This window comes from Dermacentor andersoni, chromosome 2, assembly GCF_023375885.2.
Source record: "Dermacentor andersoni chromosome 2, qqDerAnde1_hic_scaffold, whole genome shotgun sequence".
Taxonomy (NCBI): Eukaryota; Metazoa; Arthropoda; class Arachnida; order Ixodida; family Ixodidae; genus Dermacentor; species Dermacentor andersoni.
This window is the reverse complement of record NC_092815.1, coordinates 200,458,894-200,476,747: the sequence shown is the minus strand read 5'-3', so window position 1 is coordinate 200,476,747 and position 17,854 is coordinate 200,458,894. Positions and strand designations below refer to the sequence as shown.

The window sequence follows — 17,854 nt, the reverse complement described above, 5'->3', positions numbered from 1 at the left end:
GCCGAGGTGGGCCGACCATCTCGTGCGCGCGAGTAAAGAAAGTGGGGAGTGCGAGTGTTGTTAGCGTCGTGTGAGCTGTGTTTTCGCCGCTTAGTTCACGTTGAAGCGAGAGGCAGCCTGAAGATGAATCCGCCCGCTGCTGCTACCGCGCTTCCTCACTCCAGCGTCGTGACAGCGAGTTTCCGTGGTCATCGAGTCGGATGTGTTCACCTTTTCTTGTTCGCGCGTGACACCACGCTTATTAATTTAGTTAGTAAGTGCAAGTTTACAATCTTATATGGCCGATAAGACTACCATCCTTACTTCATATGGCTGTCTGCTAATTTACTAACGCAATCGATGCTTCGTCTTTTGGGCGAAACTGCGAGTTCTTTTTTTTTGTCGTATATGGTCCGTTGCGACATAATAAAACCGCCTGAAGATTGCTAAGTTTAAGTTTTGGCTTCTTTTGTAACCTTTAGTGGGTTTTTCTTTTGGTACCGTAGAACGGAAATTTACTATTACAGCTCAAATAAATTGTCTCATTAATGTGCCTTCAAAGGGACACTACGCAGAAACCTTACTTCATCTGTGCCAGTACGGTATCCTTCTTTAGCAGTTGAGAAGCCCCTCTCACCCTTGCAGGAGGTTGGTAAGCCAGAACAGATGCATACACGAAAGACAGGGCGCGGCGCAGTCTGGAATTTGCACCACCAGCTCGCCGCGACGTCATGGATTTTGACAGCATGTGCTTGGGCCTAACTAATCTTTTTTATACCTGAATATTTATCGTGGGCCAAGGCATTGTACTCTAAGGAAGCCACGGACATAAAATAACAAGCTTCAGGAACATTCGTTCAACCGCAACTGCCCCAGCAGGAAAGAAATACCTTGAAATCCGTGACGTCATACCGGCGGAACAGCGCTAGGCTTTCGTCCCGAAATTCCCAAATTGAACTTTACTCTTCATTTTGTTTTCTGATGTAGAATCTATTGGCGAGAAATCACTGCAAAACATAGCTTCGAGACTACACCATATTAGTCGAAATCGATTTGTCGTTTTTTTTTAAGTGGCTCGGGCATCGTCATCGCCATATGTTTTTTTTTCTAATGTTAAGCTACAGCTGTGTTTTATTCACGCGCTCGCTTTTACTACTGCAGTTCCAAAGTGCCCTCCAGATCCGCTCAGTGGTTCAGCAGGTGGCCCTCGCTCTTGCTGTGGGCGAGGGGGCCCTCGAGTTCGAGCACCGCGCCCTAACACCTGCTCATGTTCTTGTCAACGAAGTGCAAGACCAGGTGGTTCCTTTCGTGCTGAACGGCCGCGCGCTTCTGCTCAATGTGTTTGGCGTCCAGGTCTCGATCGTCGACTTTTCTGCGGCGCGGATGACTCTTGCCGGCAAAGCAACAGGTGAGGTTCAGCTTCGAGCTTATTTGCTTGCGTCAACAATCACCATGAAGAAAATGTGTCCTTTTCTACAGACTTAATTTGTGTGCATTAACAAGACAGAGTCAGCTCGAAGAAACAGATGGGGCCGCATATGTACAGGCTGTCCCAACTATCATACACCAAGATTTAAAAAAGGGCAATTGTGTTACTGGAAGAAAACCTAGGGCATGTCCTTTCTAGTACAGTGGAGTAGCTGGCAGTAATTTTTTCGTCATTGATATGCGATTAGGTAATTGTAATTAATTATCGAACTCGAGAAGTACTGTCCTAATTATCAAAGTATCAATGAGTCATTCGTAGGCACATCTAACTGCAGTATGTTCAGCGACGTACTAATTGCGTACAAATTTCTTCCGACTGATAAATAAACCCCGTGAATTATGAAAAATACCACGTCGCTTGTGGTGGTGGTAGTTCTGTGACGTCGTCTAACGTCGGTCGTGCTTGTCTGACTTCGGCGACAGCTTCAGTCTACATTTACTTTTGCGCGGTTCAATGGAGGTAGATTTTTATTGAATTCGGGAAGAAAAGAGGGTAACGGCAACGATGGCACAATAACAGAAGGAGTGCGTAAGACCAAATAATACGGGGAAAAAATAAACGCTCGAGCCCTCTATAACTAGGGAGAGTATCGCCGGAGTAAAGCGGTCAATTTACTTTTCAAAGCATTGTTTTACTCTCGCAAAATGTCGAGTCGAGTGAACCATATCAACCAGGCCGTCAAATATTGTTGGTATACAATGTAATGAAAAGTTTTACCGCGCTTTGTGTGTTGAAATGAGTGCCAATTGATGTAGATATGTATGTACCCCCCTGCTGTAAATGCCTTCCAACGCGATGCAGGTACTCAATAAAATAAATATATAAATGCATTGTTCATCCCGTCAGCAAGGACAGAGTGAAATTCTCTTTTCACTCGGCCCTTCTGAGGGAGACACCCGCCGCAGTTGCTCAGTGGCTATGGTGTTAGGCTGCTGAGCACGAGGTCGCGGGATCAAATCCCGGCCACGGCGGCCGCATTTCGATGGGGGCGAAATGCGAAAACACCCGTGTACTTATATTTAGGTGCACGTTAAAGAACCCCAGGTGGTCGAAATTTCCGGAGTCCTCCACTACGGCGTGCCTCATAATCAGAAAGTGGTTTTGACACGTAAAACCCCATAATTTTTTTTTTCTGAGGGAGAGTAGAATGCCCGTTCTACTCTTGCGGCAATAGAGAACTAAACGTAGCCTAAGCTCCTGCTTCAACTGTAGAAGGCTGGCCCCGAACATGGCGATGTATCAATCACGCACGCTGAGCAGAGAGCACACCGTTTTGCTTCTAAGAGAACAGGCAGCCACAGTTCAACAGAACGCGGAGCCAGCGCTCTACTCTTTCACTCCGAGTTGCTCCACCGTGCGCGCGCTCGACATCGCGGAACAGCACAGCACCGGAGAAAAGTGATCCGTCCAGCGAGCAGCAACGAAGTATCTTATTTTGTTATAGCGCAAGCTTGACACGGACAACAGAAGGCACATCTGACACACACAGCGCTATACCTTCAACAACAGATTTATTTCTCGTTCTCGTCGCTATATATACACCCTCGATCAGTCATACAGCACGTGTAACATTTTTGGAAAGATAAAAAAGTATAAACTGGGAACCACACGTAGGCAGTTTCTTGACTCACATATATAGCGACGAAAACGAGAAATAAATCTGTTGTTGAAAGTAGCGCTGTGTGTGTCAGATGTGCCTTCTGTTGTCCGTGTCAAGCTTGCGCTATAACAAAATAAGATATGCCGTACCAACAAGCCCCTGTTGCTATCCTCATCAGCAACGAAGGCCATCCAAGGGAGACCGTGTGTCAGCCATCTTGCGTCGCCGTGAAGAGAGCAGTTGTTCATCATTCGTTGGATATAACAACAAATCATCCACGGTAAGTGAATCCTGAGATTCTGAGTATTGACATGCTATGGCCAGGAAGTCGTCGCGGCGGCTAAATTGACAACGGACTAGGCAAACGAACTGTGTCTCTGGATGTCAATAGAAAAAAGCCAGTCGTCGCGATAAGTGCATGTAATTTTATCACTTGCCGCTCTCCGCAAGAGCTTTGAAAATCCCAAACGCTGCCAGAACCATGGTATGCTCAATAATACCTGAGGCGAGGGGACGCATAAAATGGTTTCTTTTCTAGCCCATGATTCCGAGCGTATGAGGAGCGTGCTTCGCGTGCGTTTTGTGTGTCTCAATTCATTTAGTTTGGCAGCCTACTGTGCACGGAACGCTGTTGAAATAAGGAGTCACATAACAGAAGGTGTCATTTTGCTGGCGGCATGCTTTCGTTATAATAAGCCGCGCGCTTGGTGGTTTCTTTCGCCTAGGGGTAATCTGGGACCACTGAAGTTGCGTACAACGCCGGCGCTTGTTAGAAACTTTGTCGCAGCAATTCAGGTACAGGCTGTAAGAGCTCAGTTGGGCGCGTTATCTTGAATATACTGAAAACGCATGAGTAATTCATATCTTAGGTTGAATAAGAGTGAGGTGTTTTTGCTCATGTAGTGAAATGGTGTGATTATATATTTGATTTTATGTCTCGTGTTGTGGGTTTCGAGCCCGGTGCGACTGTGAAAGGGTGCTTATGTGTTCGAATTCAGTTAATTGTCAAGCGGCGAGTTATGTATCGGAATCGAATATAACTGCTACTGTGCAAAATTACAGTTGCAGAGGCGTTTTACATGCGCTTACTGTTTTGGACATGCCTTTGCATTTGGCAAAATGAGCAGGCGCTTCAGAGTTATGTCATATGAACAGTTAAATTACCCTTCCTCTGTGGGTTTCAAGCCTAATCTGTGCATTTTACTACTGCATAGAAGATCAAAATGTGTTTATTGCTTTAATGTCTTTAGTGGAGAAATAAAGTATCAAAATAAAACGTTGCCCTAATTCTGTGTTACCACTCGTCTGTCATACACAAAACGAAGAGTTGCTCTAATAAACTAATAAATGCGGTCTAACTGCAACTTTTACATACCTTCAAGAATGTAAAACGCTAGATTTTAAACTGCAGCAATAGTCGAGTCTGTCAAAAATGAACTCCACTGCGTACAGTCGCGATCAATTTGAAATTGATCGCTCGAGTGGCGACCAAACTAGGAACAGCGCCACGTTACGTCATCACCGTTGGTCGAGAGGCTGTCACTCCCGTCACCGTTCACGGCATAACCTGCGAATTCATTTCGATTGCGTTATGAGCTTTTGCAAAGAGGCGTCATTGTTAGCCAAGATATGCATGAGGAAGCGACGCACACAGATCATTGGCATGAAAGGGAAACAAACACAAAAATGTGGCCAGTTGGTCTTGGGGGTGATGGTTGCAGCCTGGAAGAGCATAATACGGGAACAAGGCAGCCCAATTTTTATCTTCGCAGTTCCGAAATCGGCCGCTATGCTGCTTAGAAGGCCCGCCGGTAGATGCTCGCGCGAGTACCTTCAAATTGATCGCGACTGTACGTCACAAATGAAAATGAGTTCATGCCTTTTAGTAATCTTAGGTGCAGGCCGCAGTGAACTGTTTCTTGTTAGTTTTGAAATGTGGGTAAGCTTGCCATAACAAGCCTTGTTAACCCCATCCTTACAGGCACATCCAGTAATATCCATTGAACTGGAGGACCATATTTTCATCCCTACTGAGCATCATATTTGCAGATACCACCCTCAAATTATGGCTTGAGCAGTGGCACAACAAGAGAAGGTGCGAGTGCCACATGGGCGCGTGCTTAGGATGTGTCATAAGTGGTGTTTGTGACACGCCATTCGATTGCAGACTTATGACATCTTACAGTGTCCAATATTCTATTTAATAGCAGGAGTATTGTAACATTGGTGCTGAACGAGGATGAACTGTCGCTTATTTCTTTTTTTCTTTAATACTAAAAATTGAACTTAGTTTAGCAGTTGACTATGGCAGTCATTTAGATATTTCGCATGCATTTGTGTACGAACACTAAGAGCTAAGACTTTCTTTTAGTGTAGTGACCTTATTTCTTGACTGTCTTGACGTTCTCACACCATGTCCTCGTGTTGACTTCTGCACACAACATTTTTCAGGCACCAGCTTTGTAAAACACAAGGCAGCAGCAAGGACACAAGGATGTCAAAGAACCTGCCTAGCCCGGCTCGACATGGTGTACAGGAGCGCACTCCAAAGGATCAAAATACATTGCCATGCAATTTGGACGAGAAAACTAGAGTGTGGGTATATTAGGTGGGTATATTACCATTTGACTAAATGTCGCCAAATATTTCAAAATATACTATGTCACACCAAGATGAAAATTCTCACGGGCTCTAGACAGTCATTTCCACATGGTATTTTTTATGTCTCTTATGGGAAGTCAAGACTCAGTGGCTCTCTGGAGACAAACACACAGGAGCAAGTGTTATTGAAAAGTTAGAAATGTGCTCTTTAGAAAGCTGATTACTTTCGTGAGAAGCGACCGCTTTTTGTCTTGCCTCTCAATAGACATATTCATGGGATACAATATCATTACAGATTTGCTTAGGGACACAATACATACTTGCATTGCCTCTGTTCCCCATAAAAACAACAGTTCATGCTTGGTAGCTGTTGACGTATGTTAGCAGCATGTAAGTTCAAGTGTGCAAGTACAAACCACTGTCATTCTGTATTTTGAACGCTGACATGAAGCAAACAAATTTTCATGTCTTCCCATTTATCGATTTTTTACACCTAATTTTAGAAGTATGGCTTGCTCTTCGGTTCCAGAAAGGGGATGCATTGGGGGCAGAGTACCCTATGTCTAAGAAGATATTGTTGTTTAATGCATGCTCACGAAGCTATTTCATTTGAACCGCTCGCCGCTCTCAAACGGGAGCAAGGCCTTTAATTGTATGCACCATGGTGCGCTCATTAGGCCTTAATTAGAAGCCACAGAGTCGCTTGCAATTGAAAAATTAATTGGGCACATGTAAAATTGTGGTTTCTCCTATGAAATAGTCATACGAGCGCTTCTGTCAGGTATTTCAGATTTTGATGAGGGTCACTTAATCTACTTGCCAACCAAGTGTGCCAGTGGAGGCAGGGATGTGTTCAATGCCAAGAACTGAGAGTATCTGCGTGCAATAATGGTTCGTCAATTGGCGGATGTGAAAATATAGTGGTAATCCAGCAAAAGCCCCTTAGTTTGATGGCTTCTGTACGCATAATTTTCATAAAGCAAAATAAAATTAAACCATGTTTGCACATAGTACGGTCCCCGACTTAAGATTGAGTGCACAGTGAGGCACTGTATTAGTCGTCCCAGACACAGATATATACTTGTTTTGAGATGCCGAAAAGATTATGTGAACCACGATCATTTTCCGCACTTTAGTGTACCTTAACCACTACAACAAATAAAAAAAAAGCTTTGGTTTCCGGTAGTTGCTTCATTGGGTAAGTATATGCATAGCCGCATGCAAAATCCACGGGCATGGAAGAGGTATGTAAAACAATATTGTGTCTTTCCCAATTTTTGATTTGCTTGTTTGCCTTTTTGAGGCACTGCCCTGTCTGTACTTATGCTTAGGTCGGCTTTGATGCATTATATTATTCACATCTGATTTTTGGTTCACATCTGATGCCATGCATTACTTCAGTTAGATTGCATTTTCAACTAGTCACAATAGTTGATCATGTAATTGCGCAAGCTGTTCCTCAGAAGTATGGCGTTCATACCGTATTGCGAAATGAAAAGCTACCATATATGACATAAAATTTGACGCGCAAGATTTTAATGTCAATGTTCCTTGCAGTTTTACGTTGATTTGCTACAAACTAAATAATATTGTAAGTTTATTTTATTTATTTGTCAGGAAGTGTAACAGATGAATCCAAAGAGCACCAGCAAACTACTTTCGTGAGAACGCCAACCGAATAAGGAAACATGATACGCCTCTGTGCTGCTTTGAGACCGGGCGGGATATTCCTGCAGAACCACGACAAGACACGCTTAGAAACAATTGGTTGCAGCCCATACATGACTAACTTTATGTGAAATATTTATAACCAAAGCTAGACGTGCGGCCTCGCATGAAAGTGTCCGACGCATTTGTAAGTGCACTGTGCCCTCAGTCAAGAACATCCATACGTTTTACAGGACGTTATCAAATGGGCTGCTGTCTTATTTGGAATCTGGCACAATAAAAGTTTTTTGCACAATTTATCTACGTTACCAGCCCCATGCTTAGCAGCTCATCTGGTAACCTCTGCCATATAAGTGCATACGTTTTGTGCTAGAAATGCGCTTCCTGGCCAGTAATTTGGCGCATATTTCTCTTCCATTGTAGTGTCAATACGTTGTGACTTTGCGCACATTTGTTGTATGTTTTACTTTGCATTATATACTTTATATTTGAAAAAATGGAGGCAATTGCAAATAAAGGATATTTCTACACTGTAATACTGATTAAACTTTAGAGAATATATTTGCGTTTTATTGCAAGATGTGTTGTAAAGTTCATTGGCATCATTGTAATCAAATTTTATGTGTGTGTCAGTATGTTTTTCTAATTATTATTCAGTCTGTCTTGTGACCGATCAATAAAGATTCTGGCCTTTTAACGGGAAAAATGTTTCATTTGTGTAACTCGGCAGCTACAGATTACATCCAATTCACCTAGCATAAGTGCAAGAGCTGCTTATGAACGAATCAAATATTCGCCACATGTAAGTATCGCGAATCTCTTCTGACGTGCCCATGGCTGTACATCGCCAGCGCTTTCACACAATTGGCAAGAGTACTGGCACTCTGTTCTGAAGGAGTACAATCTCTTTGTTAGGAGTAGAAACACTCGGTTTGGAGAAGTAGAAGTACTCGGTTTGGAGGAGTAGAAGCACTCGGTCTGGGGCAGGGCTATTACTCTTGTGGGGAGAGTATTAGCACTCTGCGGAAAAGTACTAGCACTCCCTTGCGTTGGACAAGTAAAATTCTGTCAAGGGCAGTTGTTCTACTTTGTCTCAAACGGGTCGATTTACTCTAGCAAAGGGAGTGAAATATGGGACAAGCAGATACTCCCTCGAAGAGAGTTCCCGGAACTCTGTTTTTAGAGTGTAGTGGAGAGGTCAAGGTGAATTTGGGCTTTGATGTGCGCTGCTATGCCTGTCTGATGGCATGAACATTCTCTGAGGTGAATTTCTATGCTGCCGTGTACATTATAGGCGCCGACTACGGAGGGACTCGGAGGGACCCCCACTTTGGAGGACCCTCCCCCCCCCCCCCGGCGATGCTGAAGCCATACGCATCTCCCCCCTCCCCGTAAAGTGTCATTACCAGAGTTCTGCTAGCCACATCATTTGAGACGTTTGAGTTGCCTCTACCTTTTCACTTTAAATTTTATTACGGCTATAAGCTTACCGCATCATTGATGACGTGGACGTCCACAGCTTTTGGTTCATACTTTCGCTTTATTTCTTGAAATCTTCGCAATAGGAGGACAAGCGCATTAAAAGCACCAGTGGTGGCTACCTCATTCGTATTTCTTTACTCCAACAATTTTTTTATTCCCAGTGTGAACATCATGCGCATACACAATATATAATTAAATCTTCACACATGACAGCGTTTACCATACTTCCTAAAAAGACGGAGGTAGCCAACTAACATTTATGTGTAATGGTATGGATAGCCCATGCCTAGAGAATGAATGTGTTGCTCAATGTTCACCTCGCTTCAAATCACTTTGCGTTCATTTTTAACCCTGAAAAAAAACCTGCACACTTCGCTAACACATTTGGTAAAGTCTTTTATCAAGGGCGCGTGAAATGCGCGTAAACGATATGTGTCCCAGTATTGAGCAATTTGCCATAGGGAAAGAAGACGAAACATATATAAAGTTCTACGGCGACGACCTTGGAGCAGTACTCGTGATTTTGCGCATAGATATGCTGATGGACATTGTGAGCCAGCAAAAGTCGGCACTATTGAACACATTCGAGGACGTCGTGCACATGTTTTGGGGGAACAGGTGCGATCACCTGCGAAACCTTTCTCCGGAAATAGTTAAGCTAACAAAAATTACGTTGACTATATCGGTCTCGTCGAGCACAACCGAGAGGCGCTTTTATTGTCTTCGGCGACTGAAAGCGTAGTTCGGTCGACGACTGGACACGCCCTTTGAACCATCTGGCAATTTTCCATGCTCACAAATGACTCTCTCGCAAAATCAGTTTAAGATTTCCGGTCTTTTCATTGGCAGAGCAAGCGGCCGAATGAACACTTCTTCATTGATGGTGAAACCAACGCATCACATAACGAATAATAGGAAAGGTAAAGACGCCACCTTACAAGTCAAACCAAACCACCGGGAACGAAAATGGGGTACATGACACCGCAAGCAGGGTGAGGCCTTTTGTGTGCGCGAAGACGCTTGGTTGCGCTATTAGTAAAACTCCCTATTCTATGGTGTGCATTTCCCGAGTAAATTTTGTTCGTCATATGCTCTATTAGCTGCACAATAAAGCAATCCACGCTGAGCCTACTTGCTCTCCTGTCCTTTCGCGCTTTTGATATATCGCTGTCTCTTTATTTATTTATTTATTTATTTATTTATTTATATGGTTGTCTATTTGTGCTCCTCCTAGTTTATTACTCTATGATCTTTTATTCCGGCACCCGGAAATAAATGAAACCAATGGCATAAGGCATGCTTTGACAAGTAATTAAACTATTGACTTATGGAGTCACCTTGCTTCATGCTAATAATTCTAGTCATAAGTGTTGTTCTGAAATTGTCCTGTGTTGTGTAATTTTTATATTAGCTGTGTCTTCTCAAACGATCTATCGTCAAAAAAAGAAGTCTTCATTGTATCTTTGTGTATTAACACTTTAACAAGAGAATACATGGCTTTTTTCATTGATGTGTATTCCTGCGACTTAGTATGCACAAAAAACATCTATCTCCCTAACGCTTTAACTAAATCCGCTTGTCGCTCGGCTTATCTGAGTGACGCCAACCTCTTGGCGGTGTGAAGGGACTCAGGCTGTAAAGCTGAACTGTCTCCTACTATTATTAGGCCGTCACTCCAGTGAACAATTGTTCGATATCCTACGAAGTTTCTTCAAGTGCAACTGTTATTCAAGGCAACCGCACAGCGATTAAAGCCAAACATGGTGGCCCAACACATGATCGCACATCAAAGTGCGCGGTTAGTTTTCGTGCTCCCGCTCTGCAGACAGAGTGACGGCAGGCCAGCTGAACATGCAAGCGCCGAATCAAAACTACTGGCATAGCTACTGGGTACCAAACGCCTGCGCAAATGCAGATTTTTGCTCCGTTATCTCGACCCGAGTGGTCACGTGTTGGGCCACCACTGTGGCCTCACGGACCGTTCTCTTGCCAAGGATGGCTGCGCGACGCAATGCTCCCTCCTACATTTTTTCTTCTTCCATGCATAATTCACATGCTTGCTGAACCGCCCCGATTACAGTTCCTGTAGAAACTAGCTGCAAAGTTCCATCTGCTAATTATTGTATGAAATCTAGGAGCACAGGCCCCATGGATACACTATAGAGCGCATCACGTCACGCGTTACAGATGAACGGACACATTTCTGAGGGACGTAGCTCTAAACTGCTTACGCACGAAAATATTTTGTGCCAAGCGTGCGGGATGGTGACGCCATGCTTGCCGACGTGTGAACCCAACCACAGATAGCACCGTAATTAACTCAGAAAGTTGGGCTAGTCTTGGCGCAAACGGGCAAGTGGCTGCTCCGATGGAAAAGGAGACAATCATCGACGTTCGAATCTTCTTGCTATGGGAGCAAACGGCGCTGGTGTGGCGGGCGGCAACAATTTTGCCCCGTCTGTGCGTTGTGCCACTACATTGCTTCAATGCTAATCACAATGACAGTAATTCTGAAGTGGCTTGTGCCGAAATTATTTTGAGCGGGTGGTGTGTGGGGGGGTAAAAAAAGTGCTATTTGGTTCGCCTCTCTGGCGTAATGCCGAGTGAAACATTAGCTTGACTCGATTTGCACGTTAATTTGAATAAAGAAACAAAATATATGTGACTAAATAACTATACCAATCGGAGATAAGATATAATTACAACGTTTACTTGAAACTAATTGCGAGCGCAGGCTATTCTAAGAGCAATGTTAATGTACTCAAATCGGAGAAAAAACTGCAAGTTTCTACCGGAACCCAAAGTACAGTAAGGCTTAGCATTCCCATTGTGCTCCTAGGATGATGTTCCAGCAATACACAGAGGGTAAAATGCTGGCGCGAGCATGTTGGTCCTGCTCCACCCCCAACTCCTGAGGCATGCAGGCACCAAGGCGTTGACGGCACGCAGCGTGCAGAGACACTCCCTCCGCCCATCCCCTGTTTTTTTGGTATGTTTAAAGAAGTTTAACTGAAGTCTTTTGTCTGCACCATTTCCTTTTCCAACTAGCTTAACACTGACGATGCCCCCAACAAACAGGAACACATCATTATCGTGTGCTCCTTCGCGGGAAAGATAGTGCTTCCAAGCTGACACATCTGATCACTTTCGGGTTTTGGTCTGGTGGTGCTTCTCACAATGGTTTTCTCTGAGGTGTATGGTGCTACAACCGATGCACGGGAAGTTAGGATCAGTTCGCGTCTCTCCCACCAGCGATGGCAGTGCCTCAAATGCTCGCCTACAAGTACCTTATGTAGGCCTATTTAGCGGCTGCCGCCTTTCTGGAAACCATTCCAACACGCGCAAGGACACTGGTACACGTGGCACACCCCGACGTTTATCTCTACATATTTCCACTGTCATTGTTTGTTAAAGATAATACTTGTGGCATTTACTTCGCTAGGTGCCTTAGTCACGTAATAAAACTGCCATAAGCTAGCCGAGCCGACCTACTTATTTGCGAACAAGGCTTCCGTATCGAAGCCGAAACGTCTTCAAGTTTTTTAGACCTGTTCGGTTTTCATCGGCGTCTATTTGTTTTACCTTTCCATTATGTCTCCTCCCAGCCAGACGAATCATCGTCGAACCATCGATTTCACGAATGTAAAATTCGTTCTCAATTTGCGATAGAATGAAAAAATATATATACACAACCCACCCACTGCGGGCATCAGTGTGTGAGAAGTTTTTATGGGTCAACTAGGTAAAATAACGCATTGCGAAAGAGACCGGCTGCAGATTTTAGTGACGATCGAACGTTTTTTTCAGCAACAATGGTGGGCATTGCAGAGATTAATGAATTATTTTTACTAGTAAAAAAGGGATGGATCTATCGATTATGTTGGGGTGCGGGAAGATGAGTCGCGTATGCAGAAGAGGGGAGCGTGTGAGCTACACCACCACTGCCAAAGACGAGACGCTTTTAAGAATTTCAGCTCCCTCGGCATTACGCCAGGTTCAACCCGCTTCCGAATACCAAGATTCGTGCGGACACGCACGTTTCCCGGGCGAAGAATCTCTTGCATTTTACGGCGGCCCTAGTTGCCGTTGCGGGCGCGAAGAGCCACTCCTTCATGGTTTTCGCAGCGCCACGACAGTGGTTACGGGCGTCTTGGAAACCAGAAAATGCCAGAACACGTAGCATATACTGGGCGAGGGTCCGTCTTGGCGTCTCGAACACTTGAGCCTCGATGATTGCGATTGCGTTGCGTCATTCTGTGTTTCAAGCGATCTGCCTTTCGCCACAGGTGCTTAAGCCCTCCATTTCTCGAGCACATCTTCAGTAATTATAACGTTGCACCGGGCTTTCTCAGCGGGCAATTCTGCATTTCTGTGGAGATGCTTCAGCCCACTCACCATCTGGATCGCCCTGCAGAAGAGCGGCAGGCAAGCGCTGAACTGCACCTAGAACGGGGAAAATGCTCGCTCGCCAGCGCATAGACAGCTTTTTTGCCGAGGGTTTCCACAGTGTACCCAAACCAGAGTAAGTGCTTTCTGCGATCTTCTAGCAGTCATTTTGGTGAAGTATGCAGCTATGCCTACTCTTGGCAAGCGGGATAGTATGCTCAGTGCGTTTGTATAGTCAGTATCCACAGATGCAGTATCGCCGAAGGGCAAGCATGACTGCCATGGATTGTTCGGCATTTTTAAATCTTAGCGTTCTTTCGAGCATTTTCAACTTCCATAGATGTTGCAACCTGTTGTATCGTCATGGCACCGCAGGTGCCTATGAAGTTGGGCGCACCTGCTGTAATCGCTTTCTTCCCTTATTCTCTATTTGTCCCTTCCCCTCTTTCTTGCTGTATGCTATATATTGCATGCGACACTCGCAATAAACGTTCTTTGCTCGATTGATCTGCTTGGGAGTATGTGATCACTTCACAACCGGCATACTTTGAGGACAATGTCGTTCTTGACGAGTTGCCTTCTCCTTTCCGTATCGGGCATGTGGGTTAATTCGCCTCATTCGTGGGCCGATTTCGCAGATAGGGCAGCCTAAATATGTGGGCGGATCCACAAGGTAGTGAAATCTAGAAATTTGACGTGTTCCTATGAGTATGTACACTCTAAAAAATATGCGCGACCTCGCGAAAGTAGGGCACTCTAAACGTATTCATAGGTATTAAAGTACGAATGTATGGGCTCATCCTGAAGGCCGTGCCGCCTAAAGCCGTTCCCGTGGGTACGACTCTCTAAAAGTGAGGCCACTTTTAGCGGGCATGTGCACTACAAGAACCTAGGCTGATTCCGAAAGTAGTGCAGTCTGGGGTTGTTCCCATGGGTGCCAGATAATGGCGCCAGAGGGTGTAGATAGTGACCTCTAAAGATGGTGTGGCCCGTTCCCGTGGGTATGTGCAGTCTAAAAATATGGGCGGACACTGAAGTTATTGCAGTTTTAAAATGTGGGCCGTTGCCGCGGGTATGTGCAGTCGAAATATGTGGGCTGATATCGGAGGTAGCGCCGTGAAAACGTTTAAGCAGTCCGATGCTCCTCCTATCCCCCTCACGTGAGGCGCGAAGTGGTGGAGTGGCGTGCGTAGTGTGCCCGCCCCTCTCAAGCCCCCAACTCGCTCAGGAAGACGTTGTCTTTCATTCAGTGGAGGTTGAATCGCCTTTCTACATTTTTTCTCAATTTTCATACTACAAAGAGCCTTAGAATGCTCAGTTATCGCGAGACGTTCGTACAGCAGTCACGTACATAATCTAGTCCAAAATGAGCATGCGCGGCTGAGATATATGCGCGTAAAGAAATAATGGCGCCTGAATCTTCCCTTAGGCATTTTGGTATGAGAAAGGTCCACAGTATATACACGTCTCACCCTACTGCTTTTCCAATGACGACTTAGGCTACTGAGTTTCCCAGATATGTACTGTAAGAAGCACGGACATAAAACTTACGTGAACACGTTGCGCTTCTGCTTATTTCTAACTCACCTGTAGCATTTCTTCACAAGTAGAAAGTATATTAGGGGGCTCCATCTATCCATGCTCTTCTCGGATGCTCATTTCTATTTCAGATTCCCAGCCGGTGTACGCGGATCTGACGAAACTGCCTGCAAGGAAGAGAGCGGCACTAGGGGACACGTTCGCCATGGTTTACCATTTCATCAGGTTGGGATACTGCGAAAAATCGGGATGCAGTCACTTGCGTAACCCGTTACAGATACAGCCCTTTGCTCCAAAACCAACGCAGGCACGCCTACATAAGGTCGTGTGATATATACTATGCTGAGTTAGCTTAGTTAAAGGTTATGCCATGCCAGAATTGTGCTTTTTGTCTTGCTTGAAGCTACTTTATTTGCAAGATCGTCGACATGCCCTTGCTTGTTATATTTTCTTTTCAGTCATGATGGTGGCTGAACGCTTACGTGCGTAGCAACAGGTGTACCCGCTTTCGCATATTTACAAATAATAGTCCACTAAGATGCTACAGCCAGAATTATTTGCTAACAAATACTCTTGCTTCCAACGTTTTCAACCACTTGCAACTTGTAGTGAGATCTTCAAAGTGAGCTAATTCGAGAAATATGATGAAATCCGCGCGCTTGAATGTACCAAAAAGAAAAGGAGAAACTGTGTACTTTCATGTACTTTTAACTCGAGTTTTATGATTGTATATTCTGTAATGCCTCTTTTGAAGTGGATGGCTAGAAATATGATATAAGTGCAGAAAAGCACGTATTGCGGCCCTTATAATATTTTTAATGCATGAATCACGGCTCCTTCAGAACCATCACTTTTTTGATGCTTACAATTATTTAGGCGTGTGCGAATATTCGAAACTTCTGAATAGAGAATAGAATAGCGTCCTATTTGATTCAGTCTTCGAATCAAATAGTCACTATACCTAAATGCGAATAATTTTCGAATACTTATCGTATACTTCAAAACGTCAGCTGTGCCCGCACAAACATAAAACTACAGCAAAAGTACAGTAAATTTTCACCCCGTGCCGTGGCATAGTATGCACAAAAAACATGATAAATTCCGAAGTGCAGCAGGCAACGTCACTTACGAAGCCATGCCTTACAGGCTGTAGAGCAATCATTCGCATTCTCCGAAGAGCTTCGTGTATGCGAAAAAATACTTGCTCGCTTCTAATGCTGCATTAGTGCTTTTAATAAAGAAGTCTTTTATGTAAATGTGTGGCTGCAAAACACGAAATGCCCAAACTACAAGAGTACAACTAGAGCAAGACTTTCGTGGTATCTTAGTACTACGCCGTTTCGCAAGTCATTACAGCGATGACAGCCTGTCATCAAAATAGCATGACAGGTAAATGTAAGCATCATTTTGTAATTTAGAAACATGCAATGGTACACATGTTGCTTCGCAACAGAAAAATGATCACTTCATAGTTTTGCCGTATATTTTCGTTCTTGCTTTTCTTTGTTTCTTTTTCTGTTTTTTATTTTTATATTTTTTTTTTTTTTTTGCAGCGACGCATGCTGCACACATTGCTTCTTGAATTTTTAGCAGGAACTACCCTGCACATTGGAACGCTGTGTCTGGTAGGAGCTAGAACATTCACTCTGAGCATGAAAAATTGATCGCCTCGTTGCTCTTCACCTTTGCTGTGGGCGCAGCGAGGACCTCTCGCGATTCCACGCGTGGACCAACATGGAGTACCTGGAGGCGCTGACCAGGACGCTGGTCAACGCGCACGACAGGCATTTCGCCAGCGCTGCCGACGAGGAGGAGCGGCGTGCTTGGCGCGACGTGTGTTTCTGGCTGGCCGAGATGCCGCACTGGGGGGGCGCCAGGCCGTTCGCGCTGGAACTGGTGGCGCCCAGCATTCCGTTCACTAAGGCGTCGACGTCCACCTCACGTCATCGTTAATTCCATCCCAAAGCGACGTTGCTGGGATCGCTACAGCAGCTTACGACGTGCTCGGCACTGATTGCCAAATTAAAAAAATAAAAAAAAACTTATATGTTCAATATGGCATCTGAGCATTTTGACAATGTTTTGATGAGGATGGTCAGGAATGATGCAGAACGTAATCGTTTAGTAGTTCGCAAAATCCCGCGCAGTGAAGCCCAATAATAAAGGCCTGCAGATTTCTGGCGACTCACGAATCATGCGTATTCTTCACAATTTCAAATAATTACAGAAATATTCGTATGTAACGCTCGCGTGTTTCAGGCGTTTCATTTTTGTTGTCAGTAAAATTGTTTTGATACCTGTAGTAAGGGTTTGGATAAACGCAAACTGATGAACTTCTATCTGGTAACACACTTTTCCGAGGCAGGAACACGCACTCATGATTTACGCCGCCAATTGTACGTTCTTGCACAATACATATTTATAAAAAACGCATTCTTCAGAACAACATTCATTTGGGCTAGATGGTGCATACTTTAATTAGGAAGGAACAGCGCCAACTAGGGCGACCACGAGAGGGAGAACGACACAGGACAAGCGCCATGTGTCGTTCTCCCTCTCGTGGTCGTCTTAGTTGGCGCTGTTTCTTTCTAATTCAAATGCATTCTCTTTATTTTGTAGTTCAGTGTATTTGCGCAGCCACTCCAATTCATGTCCAATTACTTTCGTTAAATTGTTAGCATTGCGCTAAAGTTAACAAATCTGGAGCATCGACTATAATTTCTGCAAATATCGGTATAGGACTCGGACAGTGGTTGTATCAGTGCGCGTGCGCATCAGTGATGCGCAGTACAGCCAGCCGCTAGATCGTGCCTACATAAGCAACACTATCAAGACATGTGCTTTCTGCTCTAGCCATGCTGGTATAAATGTCGTCTTTGCTCTTCGTTACATATTGTCAGAAGTGACCCTCACAAGCCGGCCAGCAATCAGACCCGCGAGGAGAGCATAGAACTGCTGAAGACACTGAAGCCATTGCGGCTGTGACGCAGTTTAGTGAAAATGTACCAGTTTATCTTTGTGCGTGAAGCCTCGGCGATGCATTGCGAAGAAGTGCGTGCTTCCCATCGACACAATTCATCGCTTGTCATCGCTTGCCCAGTGAAAGTGCC

At 44.6% G+C, this 17,854-nt stretch overlaps 1 protein-coding gene across 1 annotated transcript in view; it reads left to right on the top strand.

Moving 5' to 3' along the window:
• Positions 1-17,126, top strand: part of LOC129387370 (serine/threonine-protein kinase haspin-like) — a 36,463-nt gene extending 19,337 nt beyond the window's left edge. The window contains exons 4-6 of the mRNA XM_055076297.1: positions 1,141-1,387; positions 14,876-14,969; positions 16,445-17,126. Coding sequence (XP_054932272.1) covers positions 1,141-1,387; positions 14,876-14,969; positions 16,445-16,697 — 594 coding nt within the window. The 3' untranslated portion in view covers positions 16,698-17,126. The remainder of the gene's footprint in view (positions 1-1,140; positions 1,388-14,875; positions 14,970-16,444) is intronic.
• Positions 17,127-17,854: the final 728 nt, after the last annotated feature.